The following is a 22,812-nucleotide window of genomic DNA, read 5'->3' on the forward strand; positions in this document are numbered from 1 at the left end:
AATGGGGGTCGTTACAGGGGATGGGACTCGAGGCACTTACGTCCTTACAATATCGCGGGGGAGAACGCAAGGAGGATTGTCGAGGGCTAGGAGAGATCTCAGGGTAGGGAAGGTTCTCTGGAAGTTCGCACACGTTACGCGTAGGAGGATTTTGTGGACGGGAGTAACAGGGGCTGGACAAAAGGGTTCGCAAAATATAACGACGGATAACCGGCGCGATACGCGGGCGCGAAATTCCGAAATCGAAGGGTGCCGTTGCCGAACTCACTCTTTTACAAATTATAATAGTAGTAAGGGCTCACCAAAACGCTTCACACTCTCTCGCACTTCGCAAATCGCTACTCTCGATATTCGCCAAAAATCTCTACTTTCGCTTAATTAGATAGCCTAAGGCTCAATGACGGCTCGTCGTCGCTGCCGCGACGACGGGTCCGTCGCGGGATGATTTTTGGGGAGGGGATGGGGAATAGGAAGGGGGCCTTTTCTGGCAACGGAATAGATTGGTTATCGATTGTCGATCTGCCGGTGTTCGGGTTCGATGGGGCTGGCGGATCTCCGGCCGTGGCGGGTGGACTGAGGTCTTCGGGCTCGGCGACAGATGGCTCCAGGTGGACGTTTGTTGTAGGAATAAGTGATTCCTTAGGAGTTAGGATTCCTACTTTATCAATTGATGGAAAACAAGCTCACTACCGCTTTTCATATAGAGTTTTATTAATTGTTAATTATTATAAATTTGTAATTACGATGTATATTTAACTGGTCCTAATACACTTGACACAGCTTAGAACGCTCAACAACGCCTATAAATTCTCTGATGAGAACACCCACGAACGGAATACAAAGTTTCTCAAAACACAAAGCTACCGCTTCAAACGTCCCCACGAGAATGGAAAAACTTCCATCCGGAACGGGAAAACGACGCTTTTCCCGGAAGTAGATGTCGCGGTATATTTATTGGAAGTGTACGCTTCGGCGAGACGGTCGACCATCAGCAGAGGTCGCCACATTGTCTCAGCTTGTAGGAATAAGTGATTCCTTAGAAGTTAGGATTCCTACTTTATCAATTGATGGAAAACAAGCTCACTACCGCTTTTCATATAGAGTTTTATTAATTGTTAATTATTATAAATTTGTAACTACGCTGTACATTTAACTGGTCCTAATGCACTTATCACAGCTTAGAACGCTCAACAACGCCTATAAATTCTTTGATGCGAACACCCACGAACAGAATACAAAGTTTCTCAAAACACAAAGCTACCGCTTCAAACGTCCCCACGAGAATGAAAAACTTCCATCCGGAACGGGAAAACGACGCTTTTCCCGGAAGTAGATGTCGCGGTATATTTATTGGAAGTGTACGCTTCGGCGAGACGGTCGACCATCAGCAGAGGTCGCCACACTACCCCCTTCCGAGTCTCTCGACCCGTTAGGGAGAGCAGACGACACCCTCGAATAGGTCCTTACGGGTTGCATTGACTCTTCCAATATTTCCATGAATGCCGGTTTCAACCGTTCCACCGAAACGACCTGGTCCTTTCCTCGTAACTCTATAAGGAAGGTGCGATCGGATATTCTCCGCAATACGCGACATGGGCCCTCGTATGGCTGTTCCAGGGGCCTTCTAACAGCGTCAACGCGCACAAAAACATGACTGCACGAATATAAATCTTTAGATACAAAGTGCGATTTGCGTGCGTGATGCACCGTGGGTTTTGGTCGTACTTGTCTCATGGCGTCACGGAATTTACTAATGTTAAAACTGTCGAGAGGTTGAACGTCCATAAAAAATTCGCCAGGTAATCTAAGGGGTGCACCATACAATAATTCAGCTGCCGATGCACCTATGTCCTCTTTAAAACTACATCGCAGTCCCAATAACACCGTGGGAAGCACCGCGACCCAGTCCTGTGACTCGTGACACATTATTGCCGCTTTTAGGGACCTATGCCACCGCTCTACCATGCCATTCGACGCTGGATGGTAAGCAGTGGTGCGGATTCTTTTACACCCTACAAGAACCGTTAACGCAGAAAATAGTTGAGCTTCAAATTGAGCTCCCCTGTCGGTTGTGATAGTGGCCGGGGCTCCAAACCTCGCCACCCATGCGGCGTAGAATTCTGAGGCGACGATTTCCGCAGAAATATCCTTGACTGGCACAGCCTCAGGCCACCGGGAAAACCTGTCTATCATCGTTACACAGTATTTATAACCCTTCGCTATGGGCAGAGGTCCTATAATGTCTAAATGTACATGGTCGAATCTACCCTCTGGAACAACCATCTTTTGAGGAACATTAACAGTATGTCTGGCAACCTTACTTCTTTGGCAATTAATACAAGTTCTGGCCCACCGAACTACATCTCTATTCATTTTTGGCCAAACAAATCTACTGCCAATCATCCTCTTCGTAGCTCTACCACTCGGATGCGCAAGATTGTGGACGGTATCAAAGATGCGCCTTCTTAACACTGCTGGTATATAAGGCCTGATGTTGTCGGTGGATATATCACAATAAACGATAGTTTCGGAACCATCTAATTTAAGCTGTTTCAGGTCTAATGAAGAACCACCCTGCAGAATACGTGTGAGCTCTGTATCTAATTCCTGCTGTTGGGCTATTTCTTGTGTACTCACCACGACTGGCATACTGACAACGTCCAGCCGTGATAGAGCATCAGCCACTGAATTATTTACTCCCGAAATGTGAACTATCCTAGTAGTGAACTGTCCTATATAATCAAGTTGACGTAATTGTCTAGGTGAGGCTTTATCAGATTTCTGTGCAAAAACGTAAGTCAGTGGTTTATGGTCCGTCTGTATGGTAAAGTCACGTCCTTCTAACATGTGTCTAAAATATTTGGTTGCTTTAAAAATTGCTGTTAATTCTCTGTCATACGTACTGTACCAAGACTCTTGGGGTGTAAACTTCTTTGAAAAAAAACCTAGTGGTTCCCACATTCCTTTAACTTCCTGTTGCAAAACCGCTCCCATAGCAATATCGGAAGCGTCTGTAGCTAATATTAAAGGTGCGTTATCGCGTGGATGTACCAGCAGTGCTGCATCCGCCAATGAGCCTTTACACTTATCGAAGGCTTCCTCAGCCTCAGGCGTCCATTGAATAACTCGCTTATCGCGTTTCCTTGCTCCTTCTAAATATTTATGAAGTGGAGCCTGTATCGCAGCTGCATCCTTAATGAACCTTCGATAAAAATTTAGAATACCCAAAAATCTGCGCAAATCGGCTATTGTCTTTGGCTTATTATAATTTTTAATGGCTTCAACTTTTTCCGGTACAGGCCTGGCTCCCATGGAGTCTATCAGGTACCCCAGGTACTGTACAGAATGTGCCCCAAAAACGCACTTCGACAAATTAATCGATAACCCGTAAGCCTTTAGCCTTTCAAAAACACACCTCAGATGCTCCTCGTGTTCAAGCTCATTGGCAGAGGCGATCAAAATATCGTCCACAAAACAGAAAACGAAGTTCAAACCTCTGAGTACATCGTCCATGAATCTTTGAAAACTCTGTGCTGCATTCTTTAACCCAAACGTCATCACATTAAACTCGTATAGCCCGAATGGCGTGATGATGGCGGTTTTCGCTCGATCCTCTGGATTGATTGGTATCTGGTGATAAGCCCACGTTAAATCTAAAGTAGTAAAACTGTCGTTCCGTCAAGTCTATGTGCGAAATCCTGCACGTGAGGAATTGGATATTTGTCAGGGACTGTAATGCTGTTTAGACGCCGGTAGTCACCACATAGTCTCCAGCCACCATTCTTTTTTTGGACCATATGTAATGGACTTGCCCACTGACTACTAGAAGGCTGGCAAATCCCTGCTGCAATAAGGTGGTCAACTTCGGCTTTTGCTGCCTTTAATTTTTCCGGGGGCAACCTTCGCGCCCTTTCCGCGACCGGTGAGCCCCTGGTTACTATGTGGTGACGTACCTGATGGGCGGGAACTTCCTGTTTTTGTACTGTCAGAGTAATAGCAATAAATTCCTGTAACAGTCGTCTGTACGGGTTGTTTATGTCAACAGTCGTCAATGAAGTTTGAGTCGCCGTCTGTAAAAAACCAGTAGTTTGTATTTTAGTTAATTCGTCGATCAGTCTCTTATTTCGTAAATCAACCAGAAGACCGAAACGCTTGAGAAAATCAGCACCGATAATAGGCTGTTGAACCTTCGCGACAATGAACTCCCACGTGTACGGACGACGCAATCCGAGGTTCAGAGTCAACCTCCGCGATCCGAATGTACTTATCGGAGTGCCATTCGCCGCATAAATCTTAGAGTCAGTAATGGCGGGTTCTCCTCTTACCGATCTGTGCGGCAATACGGAGATATCCGCCCCTGTATCAATTAAAAAATATAAATTACTATTTCTATCCTTAATAGTGAGACGGCAGTTCTCGTCGCGACCATCCGACGCCATCTCGATCCGGGGTTGCGCAATCAGTTTCCCTGCGTGGCAGGGTTAGCCGAAGCTCCAGTAGGTGGTGGACCTGGCCATCCACAAGGAATGACGCATCGATGGGCCCTCTCAGCGAACCTCCGGTGGTAGAAACAGTAGTTGTTCCCTTCGCGTGAAGTTGACCGACTTCCAGATCGCCCCCTTCCAGGGCTACCGCGTGGCCGCCATCTTGGCTGGGACCTGTAGGGTTGGCGGGACTGTCGGGTAGTGAGCGTCTCCACCATCGAGACTAGCTTCTCCACCTTAGCCTCCAGCGCCTCTATCCTGGTGGACGGTGGTGGAATTACAGGGGTTGATGCTTCAATGGCCGCCACCCTCGGCACAGACATCTCTGCAATCTTATCAGCTAGGAGCGCTAGCCGTTGCAGATCCGCCGTATCGCTAATAGCGAGAACAGTTCTCATGCTCTCCGGTAATTGCTCCAAAAAGAGCGTACGCAGAACGTTTTCTCCGACTTGCCCACCAGCCAGATTTCTAAGTCTCTGCAAACAATGCGAGGGTTTCTCGTCCACCACTTCACTTCCTCGCAGCAGCTTCCTCAACTTGGTTTCGTGGGACTCATCAAATGTTTCGATGATCCGTTTCTTTATCTCCTCGTATTTACCACGCGCCGGTGGAGAGGCCAATACGTCCATGACGAAGGGCAGTACGGTGTGGTCCAAATTCGTCACCACGTAACGGTACTTCGTATCGTCGCTGGTTATTCGCGCCAGATCAAAGGTCATCTCCACTGTGATGAACCATGCAGCCGGATTCTCCTTCCAAAACGGCGGTAGCCGTCGTAAGGTAGCTGAATTGATGGATGCCTCAGAAGCGGGCTCATTTACCGTTTCCTTTCGGTCCGCCATCTTGTCTTGTTGTCCGTCCTCTCGCGTGGGTGAATGTTCCAGCGGCATTTACTGTTTTTTTTTTTTGCTTTGATTTCGCGCGCTTAATAACGGTTGCACTACGACGATCACGTCGGGGTCACCAATTGTAGGAATAAGTGATTCCTTAGAAGTTAGGATTCCTACTTTATCAATTGATGGAAAACAAGCTCACTACCGCTTTTCATATAGAGTTTTATTAATTGTTAATTATTATAAATTTGTAACTACGCTGTACATTTAACTGGTCCTAATGCACTTATCACAGCTTAGAACGCTCAACAACGCCTATAAATTCTTTGATGCGAACACCCACGAACAGAATACAAAGTTTCTCAAAACACAAAGCTACCGCTTCAAACGTCCCCACGAGAATGAAAAACTTCCATCCGGAACGGGAAAACGACGCTTTTCCCGGAAGTAGATGTCGCGATATATTTATTGGAAGTGTACGCTTCGGCGAGACGGTCGACCATCAGCAGAGGTCGCCACAAGCTGCTGGGCCGCTTCGTCTCTTTTTCCGACGTCCCGCGTTGCTTTTCCTCTCCTGGAGGGTGGGAGGTCTGTCGCCGGCCTCGTAGCTCCTTTTTGCGGGTGATCCCTGTTGTCTCTTTTCCGTCGCCTCGAAGGGTTGAGGGTCATTTCTAGGTGGGATTTGAGGTGGGAGAAGCGCAGCGATTGTAACGGGGGGCACCGGTGTCACCACGTTACAATGTATACGGCATCACATGTTCACATTTTTCCATGCTCCCATCTATTACGGACGGTTTAATAAATTTTATTTAAAGAAATGAGTTTTCGTGTCGTGCATGGGTGTAAAAATCGCCATAGTAAAAAAAATCTACACCAGATTGAACTGGAAAATAGTTCAGAACAGAAAATTTCATTTCACTTGTAAGTATAAAATGTTTTTCTTATAGGTTATATAAATTCAATTGTTACGTTACCTGGATTCAAAATTTATAATAAATTGGCTTAATGTTTTTGATACAACACCAAGTGATCATGATTACAATTTACATAATCAATATCCATTTTTTACAGAATATAAAAATGAAGTTATTACATACATAGCTGGGTACATATTAAAAAAACTTAGGAAAATTTTGCACTGTTCGGAGTGCATTGAAGTATTAATGAAAGAAAATACAGACGTTAATTGCAACTTAATAAATATTAAAAACAGGGGGTCATTACTATACCCTTCACAATCGCTTGTATATGTTTGTAAAAAAATTGAAAATGGATTAACCGTGTATCTACATATCAATAAAACACTGCACGAATTTAATATGAATAGGTTTATATACGAAATGATGATTTTCTTTATCGATAAGAATATCTTTGTAGAATTAAAAGACCACATAAATAATCAGACGTTTTTCGACAATCACTACAATCACTTACTACGTGCTGTAATACAGTTATATACAAAAACTAGATTAACGCATTGTATACAACAAGCTGAAATAAGCGATAGACATACATTTAATAAATTAATATTATTTAAAGGGCATTAAAAAAAACATATATATTGTATATAAATTCTTTTTATTTTCCTTCACATTCCTCACATTATATTCATGTGTCCTTTTTAGAAAACATTTACATTAATTATTAAATAAAAGAATGACAGAAATACATGCTCTTAATAGCAAATATGTATGTAACAACGGTATATTACAAATAATATCAAATAAAATATTAAATATAAAATTTACTATATAATAATTTAAATAAATAATCCTTTACAAATTTAATATTTTGAATGCAACATTGTTTGAATAGTTCTAAATTTACTTGTAATGTTGCACATACAAGAATATATTACATAACCCAAATAGTGTTTCAGAATGGTTAATATTAATTTCAATTTTTAGAAAAAACAAATTTAAAATCAATGATTGTAATATGCAACTGCGAAAAGCCGAACATACTCGAGTCTGCGCTTACGAAAATAGTCGAAGTCAGATGAGTTCCCCCCTTACCGCGGTTATCAGTTACCCCTCGTAGAAAGGCTCCGTCTATATTTCTTATGTCTATGTCTTTAACAGTATCTCGTCGGTGCCAGAAAGAATCGATTCGAGAATCGATTCCGAATCGGAATAAGAGAATCGATTCCTTTAAAAAATCGAAACCAAAGAATCGATTCTGCAAGAATCGATCTAAAATGAATCGGTTTGAAAAAGATTAACTTTTTTTGTTTCCTTTTCTGTTTTAATTTTTGTAAACAGACTATCCCATACGATTCTTCTGTGCACCATCGATTATTGTACAGAATCAATTTTATATTTTTGTATGTTTCGTGCTCTTACACCAAAATCAGGCTCCCCACATTGTTTATATTTTAATCACTATTCTTATACTTGTTTAGGAGTGAATGTGTTTTTATGGATCAGAAAAATCGATTCTTCTAAAATTTCGAAAGCGAAAAATCAATATAAAAAGTGCGAATTAATTTCCTAGAGGCCAAAAATCGATCGTCGATTCTTACATGAAAGAATCGATTCTGGGAAAAATCGAATACCAAAGAATCGATTGAAAAGATCGATTTTTTTACCGAAAGAAGGGATCGAGGGATCTGAAAAGGGCGTCGAGTTCAGCGATGAATTCATCAGCTTGAGCTCTTGCCGCATAGGCTGCTATTACTTATACATTTTTGTTGCTCCTTAGCTTGATTTTCAGTGCTATGTGTTCAATGATGGATAGGCTCTGCGGAGTGTGTATTTGTTCATGTTGTATGTTGCTTCTAATTAGGATTGCTACTCCTCCTCCGTTACTGCTGTTTCGGTCGTTACGGATAAGATTATAGTCTTTGAATTTGGGCTTGTGCTGTGGTTTCAGTTTGGTTTCGTTTAGGAGAAGTATGTCCGGTTTTTCTTTCTTTAAAAGCTCTAGACTCTAGCAGGTTGTATCTCCGTTCGCAGGGCCGGCGCGAGGCGCGTTCAACGGAACCCGGCCCCGCGGTTTGAAAGGCCCCGCGGTCTACGAAAACTCATCAGACATTTTGCAGGAGCCCTTGTATAGTAGATTGAATATTCAGATGTGTGTGGAAAATGCAATCGCATAATCCCCTAATCGATGACAACTTGCTGCGCACTGACATGAATCTTGCATCGCGTTTCATCCATTTTAAACTATTGTAAGACGCATCAGGCTATCCCATTGTTACCGTCTTCGACGTTGGGCGTTATACATTTTGAAAACGTTTGGTTTCTAGTAAGAATTTGTTATCAATTATTTTCCCTCTTTTCACTTAAAATCAACCCTAACTGAAATTGCGTCGCAGAAAAAACGTATGGCGCTGATACAAATGAAATTCAATACATATAACTAGTTGAGAATTTGAATTCGTTATTATTAAATTAATTTCGCCCCGAATGTTAAAATTTCGACAAAGTAAGTGTAACAACCCGATAAGAACCACAGCACCTTTTTCGTTTCATTTTTATAATTATAATCAAATTTTTATGTTTAAGTTTTGTACAAAATGTTTTATTTAATTTTCATTGTTAATATTCAGTATTAAGTTTAATTTGTATTATATAATTTCAGTAATAAATAATTTTCATTTATCGGTAACTGAGTCTATTAAATAAGTCGATAAACGTAGAGTCGGTAAGTCGGCCGATAAAATAGATTATCGATAAATTATCGACGAGCGACCACGTGTGCGCCAGCGCAACCCCAATGATCTCGCGGTGGGGTGAGAGCCTAGAGTAGGGAGGCCGCGTAGATTAAGGAGCAGGGGTACTCGGCCGTCACGTGATGGGGAATTCCAGATATCTAAAGGAATTCTATGTAGAAAAAAACGCCAAGTCAGCAGAATCTGACTATAAATAGAGGCTTTCCACACGGTATCAGAGCAGATCTTCTCTGACTACGGTCAAGAGTAGGGAACACTCTGGAAATAGAGGAAAGCTTGCGCTGAATTGCTTAGGCAACCATAGAGCGCGAGAAATAGCTTTATCCTTCTCTTCCGGTGGTGACGTACGAGACTTCAGATCTGTGGACACCCTACTCACGGTACGCAACGTGTTATTCAGGTGTTTTTACTAATAAAGAGCTAGCGATGAGCGGAGCTCCTTGAAACGGCCTGTACTTAACACAGCTCTGGCTAGGCCAGAAACCGATTGCGACCTGTAGGAAAAGTCCGCTCGTGTCTGAGGGTACCGTACAAGCCACTGGAATATAGTTTCCAGTATGTACACGGATTCGTCAATATCTCTTAGGCCCGATGAGATACCGACTTAGTTTTTGCTTGCGAAAGTCAGCCGTACAAATGATTAAAAACATAATTCAAGATTTTGTTCTAATCAACCTCTAAAGGAGCAAATCTAAATTTAGGGGTGAAGGTAATTATTTTGATTACAAACCGCACTTCCGATTTCGATGATTTTTAAATATGGTGTAGAAATCAACATTTTGAACAACTTTTTCCTATACATATAACCGCCGCTCGACCTTAGTTTTTGAGATATTTTCGAAAAACTGTGGAAACTATCGCATTGAATTCTGTTTATACGTGTGCGATCGTGACAACGTACGTGTTATGTAGTATGGGGTCACTGCTTTTCTACTGTTTCTGCAGGCAGCAATACCTACTTTTCTGAAATATTAGAGATTGATCACCAAAAAATAATACAACAATTATTACTTCAAATTCTCGAATTTTCTATTTATGAGAGCGTGCGAAGCCGCAACGGGGATGCTAGTATATTATACATATAGAAAAATACATTCGGGCTATGATCTCGTCCGAATTTTTCCGATCCCATCCGAGCTCCTGATCTCGGAATACTGCAACCGCGCATGCCTAATTACCAGAAATCAGAAATAAGAAATTTTAAATTCAATTCTCTGAATATTTAATAAGGTATATCTTGCAAAAAAGAGTAAACTATCCTTTTAATAGAAGTTTGAAAGCGTTAGCAAATGAATGTCTAATTATATTGTACATCAGAGTTGCGTTTTTATGTTTTCGTAATTTTACTATTAAAACTAGACGCAAAATTTCAAAAAACAACATTTACGATAGAATATATTTTAATGCAATGAGTACATGACAATTTGTTTCGACATTCAGCAAAAATACATATGTATGTATGTATATAATATATAGATATAAGTATATATTAAATAAATAAATATATTTCCTGTCGGAAACCGACTATTATTTTAAATTATTTATACGCACTTTGGCGGGATAAAACAAAGGAAATACAATTGTTAGCGCCCAGCAATTATTCAGGGGCTCCTGAATAAAAATTCTTATTAATGTAGAAAAAAAATATAATGCTGCTTGACAATAAAATTAAATTACAATCAGGATTATTGCAGTGAGTTGCTTTTAGGACGAAAAAATCTGTACGTTTCACGTACAATGGTTTGTTTACTGATACTTTATATTCGAATGGTGATTGAATTATCGTGCGGGCGTAAAACAAAAAAATATTTTCGTCCTTGTTGCACTCTTACAAAAGTTTGCTTTCTTTTCTCGTTGAAATAACATATCTCTACAAAAATGACATTTCTTCTTTTATATGTAATCAGTTCCACATGCCGACAATAATGGGACAAAACACGTCCCATTTGGCATGCACATTGTATACCTTAAAAATAATAAGTAATAACAGATAATTACAATATTACACTAAACATATCCCCGCACTTTTCAATCTATTTATCGTCATTATTATAATACTTAACAATTTGCATCTGCTTTTTTCCCTTTACACACTACCACGTGGCCTATACTCGATGACTCAAAGGAAATTCAAATTCCAACCTAATTTCAAGCGCTTCGAATTCTATACATAACAATTGTTAAAATTGATAACAAATATTTGAGTATTTAATTAATTAATTAAAAACAACTTTTGCTGCGAAATGAACAAAACAAGAAAAATAGGACAGCTAAGCGACCCAAAAACTTAAACATACAATTGCACATAAATTTTACGTTATTACAATTAACGAGAATATAATTCACGCATAACAAAGGAATCGCCTAAAACATCTTAAATGTTCAACAAATAAGAATAGGCCACGTGTCAATTATATTTGTAAAAAAGAAAAGAAAAACATAATATACATGGATTTCTATATAAATATTACATTACTAATTATATTTATATATATATATATGAACATGGCTCAGTGTATATGCAACCCGTTCTATAAACTATTGATCAAGTATTAACAGTAGATTCCAGCGTAATATTTTCCAAATTAAAAATAAAGCTTAAAGTACTACATAATTTTCCACAGTTCGAAAATTGTTAACATTTTACTTTCAAAAATGTGTATTATCATAGACATGTTAAAATATGTATAAATTTCCTTTTTTATGATACATATGTATGTACATACAGTATACTGTAATACCTTAGTAATGGAATCTTCTGCTAATTTAGTCCTTAGTTTATAAAACATTTTGTATGTCATACTGGAGTGATGCCAAATGTAAATACAGGTGGCTTTGAGTTATGAATTGTGACAATACAATGTAATATTTAACATTAAACTTGCACGTATGCTTATACACGCATACTTGTACTGGCAGTGAGCATAGCTCCCCTCAATACTCTGGCATTATGGAGTTCTTATCACAGAGATATCAATGTTTGGTACTTTCTTTTTTAACAATTCCACCTTCGTACTAAAAACTGTAACCATTTACTCCAGTAAGATCTGTTTCACTAAAACCGAGCCTCTCAAGGTGATCAATACTACTCGTCAGCAATTAAATATATGTAATATTACATTTTTATGTTCCTCTAAGATTATGAATCGCAAATCCGACTCAACGCTTTTGTACTTGAATTTAATGTGTTGCCGTGATCATATTTTTGACTCTCAAAAGTTTAACTTAGCTGACAAACTTTAATCATTTGCGAAAATTTTATTATGATGAACGTTATGGCCTCTTGTTGCAAAACAATTCTAGTATTTAAATCATAAAATTATTATTTGACAAGAAGGATATTGTTGTATGTATATTGCAGCATATTGAAGAATATTATTGCATATTGTAGTATGTAAGAAGGGGCCTTAACGCAATCATTCAAAACGTAAATTCAATTTCGTTGCGTTAGATTTTTGTAATAAAATTTAATTTTACAGAGTAAATAAACTGTATGAATTCTTTAGAAAAATTACAGTGCAATATTTTTACTGTTTTTCGTTCTCTATTTATAAAATGACAAGAAAAATTATTTAAATAAGTAACTTAAATATTCCATAATAATAGAAATCTAACGACGACAAAATTGAGCAATTACGTATTTTAATATTACTTTTTGCCATTGGAAGCTTGTTACGCAAAGAAAAGAACAAAATTTCTCTTTAGACTGTTGTCAGTCTTGCTAATTTTGGCAAGAAATTGGAATTGATTTTTGCATAAATATTCGACGCAATCAGAAAATCTTACGACATATAAAACGTGCACAACATCGAAATTTAATCCCTTAAAAGGACAAAAATAAATTGCTTGAAAAAAAAAGATTTACTTTTGATGACAGTGACGTAGGCTTCGGAAAAAATCAACGCGTTCGATTATTACTTTTTAATTTGTTAAGAAATCTAATTTTTCGTAATTTTTGGAACAATAAAATTATATGTTAAGTATCATTCTACTTATTTTGAATAAAATAATTTCTCAACAAATTTGTGCTTTCTAAAGTAAGAACAAAATTTAAATGTTAAACGTAAATTAAAAAATAATTTAGTTTCGAAAACGTCGTTTCAAGGCCTTTGATGCTAGTAGCGCCACAGTGACTCGCGATCTTCATTATTTTGTCGCTAATTCATAGTAATTTATACATGCACACGCACACACACGTATCTAACATACATATAACATGAAATACGAAAACGTTACACAGAGCACGCCAGCTAAATATCATATCAAAGAAAACAATGTCTTCCAGTAACACAAACCCAAAGATCTATTTAGAAATAGAATGAACTTTTAAACTTGAAAATTACATGATCTTTGGATTTGTTCATTTTAAATTTTCTATATTTAAAAATCTGAGGTTACTTTCATATTTTCTAAATTGATTAAATAGAATGTTGTTTGTGTAACCATTTCTAAGTTATAAATTTTGTATCATTTTTGCAACTAACAGTTTTTTATTACTTTAGTAGTCGCAGATTTTGTTCGTTTTGATTAAAACACAAATATTGAGAAGTGAAGAAGGATTGATCGCTGGCAAGCTCTAACTGTAAGTATGTTACAATGTTCACCCTGAGGCATGTGTAAATAATTTTCAGAATCAGTTGAATAACGAGGTCACTATCACACATTTACTGGACTGTAAAATGTTTTGGATTATTCTTTCACAACAGTAAATTTACTGGACATTGTGCCATTGGTTTGTTTAAGGCTTACAGAGGAAATTCTTCAGTGCAATTTTTGATTTTCTTCAAACTTTCATTATTTAGAACGACAAGAGATTATTGTCAATTTGATTGTTTGAATCAAATATTCTTTGTTACTTGAATCACACTGAAAGTAATATCATTGCATAGTTTCTTTTATGTTTCTTGTGTTTTGTTCCCAAATGTTTAAAAGTTTAAAAAAAATCAAATTCCAAAGATGATAAAACCATTTACATAGTTTGGCAATGAAACTAATTCAGATCGTAAAACTTTGCAGTGAAACTCCACAACAATGTAATTGTGTTATTTGTGTGGAATAAAACTTTTTAGTTAGTTAGCGATGGGCATTCAGTTCTTATTTTTGTCTTAAAATACACAAACTTCTTTAAGAATCTTGAATGCAGTAAAAATACTGCATCTATGATAAAACTATTGTCTGTGAAAATGATTTCCAGTTTCATGTTTCAAAATTTCAAATTTATTAACACTTCGATAAATCCTAATGTTAATCATTCAAATTTTTTAAGCCCATCACTATTTTAAATGTGTACGCTAGTCCTGCACATTTCTCCATGTACCAAAGTACCACTGTTTTTTCAGTTTTTTTTAATTTCTTTGCTATGAAGCTTTCGCAAACTGTATAACAGAGTTCTGCCGCTGTGCAGCGATGAGGCCACTCCTCTCACTTTCCATCGACTCTAATATTTTTTTACACCGCTTCCGTGGTGGAAGAATCAATGTTTCCCTTACAGGAATCGCCAAATCAAGAGGATCCGGCGAAGGTACAGGACTCACAGGGTTACTACTAGGAGGAGTTAAAATTGGTTCTCTTTCAACCCTAATTCCATACTCTCTTTGCCGTTCTTCCTCGACTGCTTCAAGCGCAGCTTCCACTCGCCTACGAGCATCGTTTCCTGGTAAATTCAGAAGTGAAGAGCAATCGCTAACAAAATCATTGGTCTGAATTCCAAAACCAGCGTATGTCGGAGAAACTTCTGGATACAGAAACAAATGAGGCTGTTCGACAGGAGCCACAGATGTTGATTGGAAAGATCTGTCTTCACCTGGCACTAGAAGTGGTTGCGAATACTGCTCTCTGGAGTATATGTAATATGGGAATTCCTGTGGAGTGTCATAAGTAATAATGTCGTCACTTGGTTCTTCAGTCCTTTGGTTCTCCTTATCACTGGCAGTATTTGCACTGTTGGCTTGAGAAATCTCAATCTCTGGCTCAATCAGAGAGTTTCGAGGAGAACCATTAACAGATAATTCTGTATGGGTTTTAATGTGCATTTCCACTGTTTTCTTTGAACCAAATGTCTCATCACACGATGTACACTTATAAACTTTCTCACCATAGTGGGCAACCTGAAATATTAATTATATTGTTTTAATATAATTAAAACAATGTTTTAAACACAATAAAATTTGTACAAAATAATGGTGTAAATTTTATAATATTTAAAACTAATAATTATATTAAATGTTTCTAAATTAATCTTAATATTAACATCTACAAGGTTAGAATTTTGAAAATTCATCCTTCCCGCCATTTTCTTTAGGGAAGCACATGTGGTGCTTGGTACTGTTGTACATACAATCTAAATTAAGGGGGTAGACACGGTACGTGACCTCTCCGATTCGGGACGTCGGTATTACAGTAGTTTTTTCGTTGGGCCTGGTGAAGCCACTTGCGTGTTTTGTTACGAATTTGAAAGGTTTAATTCTTAGCTAGCGTGCGCGCAACACGATCTAGGAAGGCAACAGCGCCTCAAGTATTTTTACAAATACATTCAAACGCTCATCTCACCAGAGGCATCGCGACGATACGCCTGAAAAACGAAAGCGAAACATTGGCGCGTGTTTAGAGTGAGATGTGCGGTGATCATACTATCCTTCTTTTAACCTAAATGATAGAATTGTCCTGCTCCGATAAATTCTGACTGACCAAACGCGTGGATTTTATGTAGCGCACCGTAGCACCTCTCGCTGATGAAAAATATATGCCTAATCTGAAGAACCGAAGGAACGTGCTATCTGAGAATAATTTTCAGAAAAAGTTAGTAACTTCTTTAAATAAATGTTTTTTAATTAATAAAAGTATACAGGATACGTCATGCAATTGGGACGGGTTATATCTTGAATTTGGTAAGAGATAGGAAAAAGCTGTTTATGTAAAAGTTCAATGGTATGATAATGTCTATTTTTCTGTGATTTCATTTACTTCGTGAATACAACGGTGTACTCAAAAAATGCAAACCCACTTTTTATTTAAATGGAATTGCATTTTTTTTTTACTTGTGTCAGCTCCTTGAAACATTTTGCATAAAAAAGTACTATGGTACTATTAGAACAAATAAATGAAGGGACCTCGCGTGTATACAGTAAAAGCTGAATATAGTAAAAACTCGATAAGTGTAACTATTACGGGTCCGCTCCGCAACTCTTATGGGATAGGAGAATCGTTTCTCGAATTTGATCAGTTTGCCGACACCGTCGAACGTAGAAAGAGTCAGTAGCTAAAAACGAAAGAGGGACTGAGACCGGAATTTATTGCCTTCGTTTAAATGTTCCGTGTCAGTGTGACCATACTAATGCACAGAATAAAATTTTTTATTTTATATTTTTTGTTAATAAAAATTTCACTATCATGTGGGGGAGATTTTCCTGATTAAAATGAAGCTAAACACGATATAAAATGGTCAACATTTAGTGGTATAATATTGAGTTAAATGTTGTACTTGCGAGTCTTTCTCTCTTTCTTTATCCTTCTTGTGCTATTCTTTTCTATGTTCGGAAACATCAAAGAACGACGGATTCGAGTTACTGGTACATTTATGGAATAGGAGGTAGCTAATTCTCAAACGGGACGCTTCCACTGTTCCATAAATGATCACAAACGGCAACACTTATAAGATAGGAGGTTTCGTTAGCTACCTCTATCCCATAAATGTACTACCGCTGACCTTGCAAGGATACGAGCGAACTTTTTGGAGCTGCCATTAATACCTATTTCGATTCCCTAAAGGAAGCCGCTACGTCTTCAATTACACTTCGACTCGCTGGTCGAAGGGGGATCCCCCTAGTGGTGGGGATAAAAATGTATCATTTATGAAATAGAATCAAGTGAGCATTTATCGAGTTTTCACTGTATATGCAACAGAGATTGGGACCCAGACGTTGCATATATCCAGCCGAGGTGTCGAATCTTGGATTACACGCGACGACCAGCCAAGCGTGAACGTAGAAAGGGACAGACAGTGGAGGAGAGAAAGAGGTCCAACGATCAAAGGAAAGAGCCGAAACTGTATCGGTGTGACTATTATTAATTCAATTATAAAACTTTTTTATTTTTGACTTTTTTTTACTGAAACTTTTACTAGCGCATTGGTGAAATTTTTCTGATTAAAATGATATCAAACACGATATAGTTTGAATGGGGCGAGGTTTGTTATGGAGCGTTGTGAAAAATCCAGGTGGGCGGCAGTCAAAACTTATTGTTAGTGAAAAGGGACAATTTCAACATTCAGCATGACTGTAGTGCGTCTTAGTCAGCGTTCGAGCGTTGTTGCCTTTTTCCAGTGCCTTTTTCGCTTGCCTTCGCAGCACACTTCGAGTGACGTAATCAAGCTAACGCCTGATTCTGGCTACGATTCCAAATCGGCAGCCTTTCAACTTATACGCCACCTTATAACTACTAGCTGAACTAAATTTGTCACGTGACTTGATCTGTATTATCCAGATACTGGCGGAACTCGTCTGTGGGAATGCAATCGCGATTTTTCATTTTTCGTCCTTATATGAGAATATTTGAGGCTGGGTAAAGGCTCATTCGAAAGAGGAAGGTTCAGTGCAGCGCGCTCTGATCATCGTTTGAGTCACAAAATTCTTTTAGTGATCTAAAAATACCTTGGATTCTGCAGATGTATTTTCTCGATTTTTCCTCTACTTTGGATACTCATATTATTAGATATTAACAAAATCTCGTTGAATCATGGCCAGAGTGCGCTGCATTGAACCTTCCTCTTTCGAATGAGCCTTTACCCAGCTTCAAATATTCTCATATAAGGACGACAAATGAAAAATCCAGGACCCCCTTTTAGGCCAATTTTTACCGGTAATGTCACTTCGCTGCATTACCCGTGTCTATCCCCTTAAGAAATACTAAATTGTATGCAAAAAAACACTTATAAATTTTGGTAAGAAGCTGTTAAATCTTAATGAAATTTGAAAAAAGTAGTGAAGATGAAAGTATAAATTTTATAAATATTTATTGCTAACATTCAAAAGATTGTCTTCTATAAAATATCTATCAAATATCCTTTAACAAAAATAATGATATATTATTTATTGAGTTTTATTTATCATACTTTGTTTATATTTTAATGATTGTATTTATCAGTATTTTCTAAAATTTAAGAAATGTTACTATGAAATGCCAATGAAATGAAATAAAATTCTGTTATTTTGATTAAACAAATAAGAAATTACCTGATGCAATTTTAACACGTGATTGTAGCCAAAAGATTTGCCGCATATGTCGCAAGTATACGGTTTCTCCCCAGTATGGGTACGCGTATGCACCTTCAGTTGTTTCGAACAAGTAAATCTCTTGCCACAAGCTTTGCAAACATATGGTTTTTCACCAGTATGCGTGCGCATATGAATTACCAACTGACCACTTTGAATAAACGTTTTGGAGCAAACAGTACACTTGTGCGGCCGTTCTCCAGTGTGAATTCGCATATGCCGATGCAGTTTACCACTATGTTCGAATGCACGTTCGCACACATCACATTTGTAAGGCCGTTCTTTTGTATGGATACGACGATGCACACTTAAATTCTCTTTCACAGAAAAAGATTTGCTGCAATATTCGCATTGGTACGGTTTCTCACCGGTGTGCGTACGGTAATGCCTGGTCAATCGCGCGGGTACCGCGAAAGTTTTCCCACAAATATTACATCGATAAGGATCTTCGCCTTCTTTACCATGGGAGCGCAGGTGGCTTTGATATAAACTCTTCTGGTCAAAGATTTTTTGACACAGCAAACACTGGTAAGTCTTATCTTCGACATTTGCCGGTAGAGTTTTGCTACCACACGTTGATGACGTGAATGCACTTAAATCCGGACTGCATACCAGGCTCTTCACCGGATTCACTGGTTCTACGGTTGACACTTCGTTGCAAACCGACATCGTTGTGGCAGTCGAGATACGTTCCATGTGATAGAAACCTACCATTCTTCACTGTGAATTTACGAGTCTGAAAAAAGAATAAAAAGAACAAATTATTCCTTTTATCTTAATCAAAATGAATAAGATTTTAATTAAAACTACAAATTTATTAATATATAATTTGTAGTTATCATGACAGAATTTCATATTCCAACTTTGACGCGGGAATGCCTAATACCTTATAGTGAAATTAAACAGAAATTCACATAGTTTAACAAATATAATGTTAAAAATACTTTACGTCATTATAAATTTGATAAAATCTACGACACCCATTATTAACTATTAAAACTAAAATCCGTAGTAAATTAAATATTATTACTAAAAGCATTTTAAAAACTTGAAAGAGTTAATAAAAAAGAAATGAGCAACGTTTATTTTAAACTTTTGATAATTACAAAATGCATAAATCACCTAATTCTATTAAAATGTATAAAATTGAAAAAGTTCGCTATATTGTTTTACCTGTAGAATAACAATAATAATAATATATTTATTTATATTTTGAAAGACTAGTTGCAGTGAGGTAGGATCAACATGAGGTAAATAGGAAGATGCTAGGAACGCTGTGCTACGTGTGAACACAACACTGTATAAACGTGTTGATTGCGCGCCGCTTCGAACATTGGGGTATAATACAGCCTACTCTATCTCCCCCACTACTGGCCCCTCTCCAAGTCCAAAAAACGTCCACGAATCGTATAACACCCTCCTCTGCGTATATATATGTGCGCGCATGCGCTCACGCACGGATCCTGCAACTTCTACCCGTCCCCTATAAACCGTGTATTATCGACGCACCAACTTGCCAGATTTGGAATTTCCTTACGTTTTTGTCACAAATAAGATGAAATACATATCACCCAATATTTAAAAATAAATATATCCGTTTTTAAATAAAGATTTTAAAGGTATAATGCAACATGGAATTTTCTGTAATTTGATATGTACATTTCGTACATAAAAGTATTTAGATATATGAGAATTTTAACTTTAGTTAAAAGTAAGAATTTTATATCACAAAGAATTTCGATTTAACATTTTATTATACATGACAGTTTAGCATTGAGCAGGTTTTGTGTATTTAAACAATGTTAAAAAAATGAACATTTATTTATTTATTATAGCTTAACAATACCGAATTAACTTTCTAAGATATACCTAATGCTATCTTGTAATATTGACTATTCTTTATAAATATGCACAATAAAAAATAATAATAAAAATTAAATAAATATACAAGATGTGCTAACAAAATTGTATAACCTGAAAAATATAAATATTTAACCATTTTACTTTTAAGATATATGTAGGCAGTTGAAAATTGGGTATTCGTTGTATGTGCATGCACATCTCAACACGTGTTCTGTATAAGTGCGGGCCTCAGACAACCTGCCGTCAGTTGTCCTCTCAGCCGCCTGCTGTTTGAACACATACGAATACCCAATTTTAAATCGCTTACATCTTTAAAGCGAAATTGCATTTCTTGTTTTGATATGGAAAATTTGCAGTTTTCAAAAAATAGAATGTTTTTGAAAGATTTTACATAACAAGCCTTTTGTAATATTAAGATATAGGACTTGAATGACATTTGAATTTATTAATGCTATATGTATATTATATTATGTTTATAATTATAAAAACATTTACAATTAATGAAACAAATGGGAAAATGTTGAATGCAAAAGAACGTTTAATACGATAGAGAAGTCATTAAGAAAAGTTAACGTTATTCGCATGCTTTCACGAGGTCATTAATTTAGTATAGGTTAAGGTTGGGTTAAACCTGCACGCGCGCGTTGTCCCTCGGTGAGGCAGTCGTCGTGGTCGGCGGTGGTGCAATACCGCGACGCAAGGCGGTAGAAACCGTCACCGCTGCCTCCACGTGTACTCGTCGCATTTTTTTATAGCGATCACCGACCTCGTGCAACTCGTCGCGCAGTAAGGACGTTGAGTTACATCACGGGCTACCACTACGTAGCGTTCTTCTAACAGATTCTGTTGCGATCATTCTTTCTCTTTTTCCAAATAAACCTGCTCTCTTTGTCTCCTATTGTTTTCTTAATTTAAAGATATACCGAGAATATGAAAACGTAATCGATCGCGAAAAACAACGCTGCCAGCGCGGCCGAAGTTCGCGGCCAAGGAGAAAACTATCGACTTCAATGTCATTAATTTTTTAGTTTTTCCGCGTTTCTGAAAATTTTCTCGATCATGTTGTGTCGAGAAGGAATGTTCTATTCAATATGAATTATTAATTTTAATGTGTTTAGTAAAAAATCAATCGTTTTAAACGCATTTTAAAAATTTAAACAACCTATCTAAGCTATTGCTTTTGTAATTTTATAATTTTTATGAAATTTTGTATATATATATATAGAAAATTTGAAAAAATCAAGAAAGATATACATCTACTGACGAATGTTCAACGATAGTGTGTTTCCATAAAAATCTAAATTATTTATATATATGTACGACGTAGAAATCTAAAAATTACCCACCTGTGAGGTTCTTGTTTAGATCCTTGTAGAGTTAAAAAATTCCACGTTCCGTCTCAGCATTCTTTGGAAAATACCGACTCAACTAAGTAACTTGAAAAATTAAATCGACGAATCAAACCGAACAGGCACGTTTCCTTTAACGCATGTCGCTTTCGTTTGTCACTTCTCACAACTAAATGCCGACGAAAAACTCAAACTCGAAAACCAAAGGACCCGCCTCAGGACACGGCCAATCGTACTGTGCAATGTTTACCGCCTGGCCGTACCGAACGGCGACGGAAATCATCGATCATGACCGAAGCGCTCTGCTTGACCCTGCCCCACCACTTCGATTATCCCTTCCACGGCGACAACGTCGGCGACCTACAATTTAAGGCGACTAAGTGCTTTTCGCAGCACGTGGAGGCAGTCGTCGTGGTTTCGGCTGACCCCGCGATACAAGTGCGACAAACACCGCCGACAGACAGAGACGCACCTATCTCCGGTCTGTAGGGACGCGTTCACAGTCTACACACGCGTATGTGACGCCACGGTACGTTACGATAAGCTTCTTTAATCACGGATTTCTTATCGGTGATTAAATATAGCAACACACGAAATCAACTTCAATTCAATTTTTTTTCGTTTTTTAAATCTCCATTATTTTACGTCAAATTCAATTCTTTAAGAAAAATTGTACATGCATATGAATACGAATAAATAGTATTCGAATATAATTCTGTATTAAAATTGTTACAATAAAATTCACTATATTCTCACTATTTAAGAATATTGATACGTCATATACTGTGCGTACATACATACATATGCTAATGGCGGGCATTAGAAACTACGACGGGGTTAAATTTGGTTGACGTGAAGAAGAACATGTATGTAAATATGTACTTTCTCTTTCTTCTTTTCAGTTTTATCGGTACTTTGTGCAATTTCTCTTTGTTTACTTATCTCTTTTATTTCCTCCTTAAAGCATACACACTTTTACTTTTGTGTTCCAAATACAATTATTATTTCCAAATGCTCATTAAACGAAAACACAAAAAGTTGTAATACACGATGGTAAGGTGTAATCCGTTTGGGAATGACCGAATTTCGTTCGATTTCATCGTGATCATGCCTGGGACAAATGTGTGAGCCGTAACGATATTACTTTCGAACAGAGGAGAGCAATGACCCACTGCGCGCGGTGCACGTGTGCTGGGGAGAAACCACGACGGTTGCCTCCGGACGGGGCATTGGACGCCGCGTGCGGCAGTAAAATCGTCGGCTATGATAAGTACTTTTTACTGTTCTTGTAGTAGTACCCCTGAGACTGTAGTGGCGACATAAAACGATAGCAGTGACGGT

At 37.8% G+C, this 22,812-nt stretch overlaps 2 protein-coding genes across 3 annotated transcripts; both read right to left on the reverse strand.

Moving 5' to 3' along the window:
- Window positions 1–4,459: 4,459 nt before the first annotated feature.
- LOC123987833 lies at window positions 4,460–5,326 on the reverse strand. Its single transcript, XM_046285984.1, has one exon. It carries the CDS (start codon window positions 5,324–5,326, stop codon window positions 4,460–4,462), a length of 867 nt encoding a protein of 288 aa, XP_046141940.1.
- A 5,036-nt stretch (window positions 5,327–10,362) lies between these two features.
- LOC114881460 (zinc finger protein 25-like) lies at window positions 10,363–21,696 on the reverse strand. Of its 2 annotated transcripts, none has more exons than XM_029198262.2 (3): window positions 21,469–21,696; window positions 18,221–18,995; window positions 10,363–15,097 (listed from the first exon to the last, which is right to left on the reverse strand). In XM_029198262.2, the coding sequence occupies exons 2-3, from the start codon at window positions 18,971–18,973 to the stop codon at window positions 14,348–14,350; spliced, it is 1,503 nt and encodes a 500-aa protein (XP_029054095.2). In that variant the 5' UTR covers window positions 18,974–18,995; window positions 21,469–21,696; the 3' UTR covers window positions 10,363–14,347. The 2 variants fall into 2 exon arrangements, with proteins under 2 accessions (XP_029054095.2, XP_029054096.2); XM_029198263.2 differs by lacking the exon at window positions 21,469–21,696 and adding an exon at window positions 19,433–19,771.
- Between the last annotated feature and the right edge of the window lie 1,116 nt (window positions 21,697–22,812).

The sequence above is a fragment of the Osmia bicornis genome, chromosome 5, assembly GCF_907164935.1.
Source record: "Osmia bicornis bicornis chromosome 5, iOsmBic2.1, whole genome shotgun sequence".
NCBI lineage: Eukaryota > Metazoa > Arthropoda > Insecta > Hymenoptera > Megachilidae > Osmia > Osmia bicornis.

Bases quoted from the DNA above. Each gene is read 5' to 3' on its own strand.
- LOC123987833 (XM_046285984.1), bottom strand. From the start codon at position 5,326: ATGGCGGACCGAAAGGAAACGGTAAATGAGCCCGCTTCTGAGGCATCC.
- LOC114881460 (XM_029198262.2), bottom strand. From the start codon at position 18,973: ATGGTAGGTTTCTATCACATGGAACGTATCTCGACTGCCACAACGATG. The intron at 15,098-18,220 runs GTAATTTCTTAT...TTAATATTTCAG, and splicing joins ACGTGTTAAAATTGCATCAG to GTTGCCCACTATGGTGAGAA.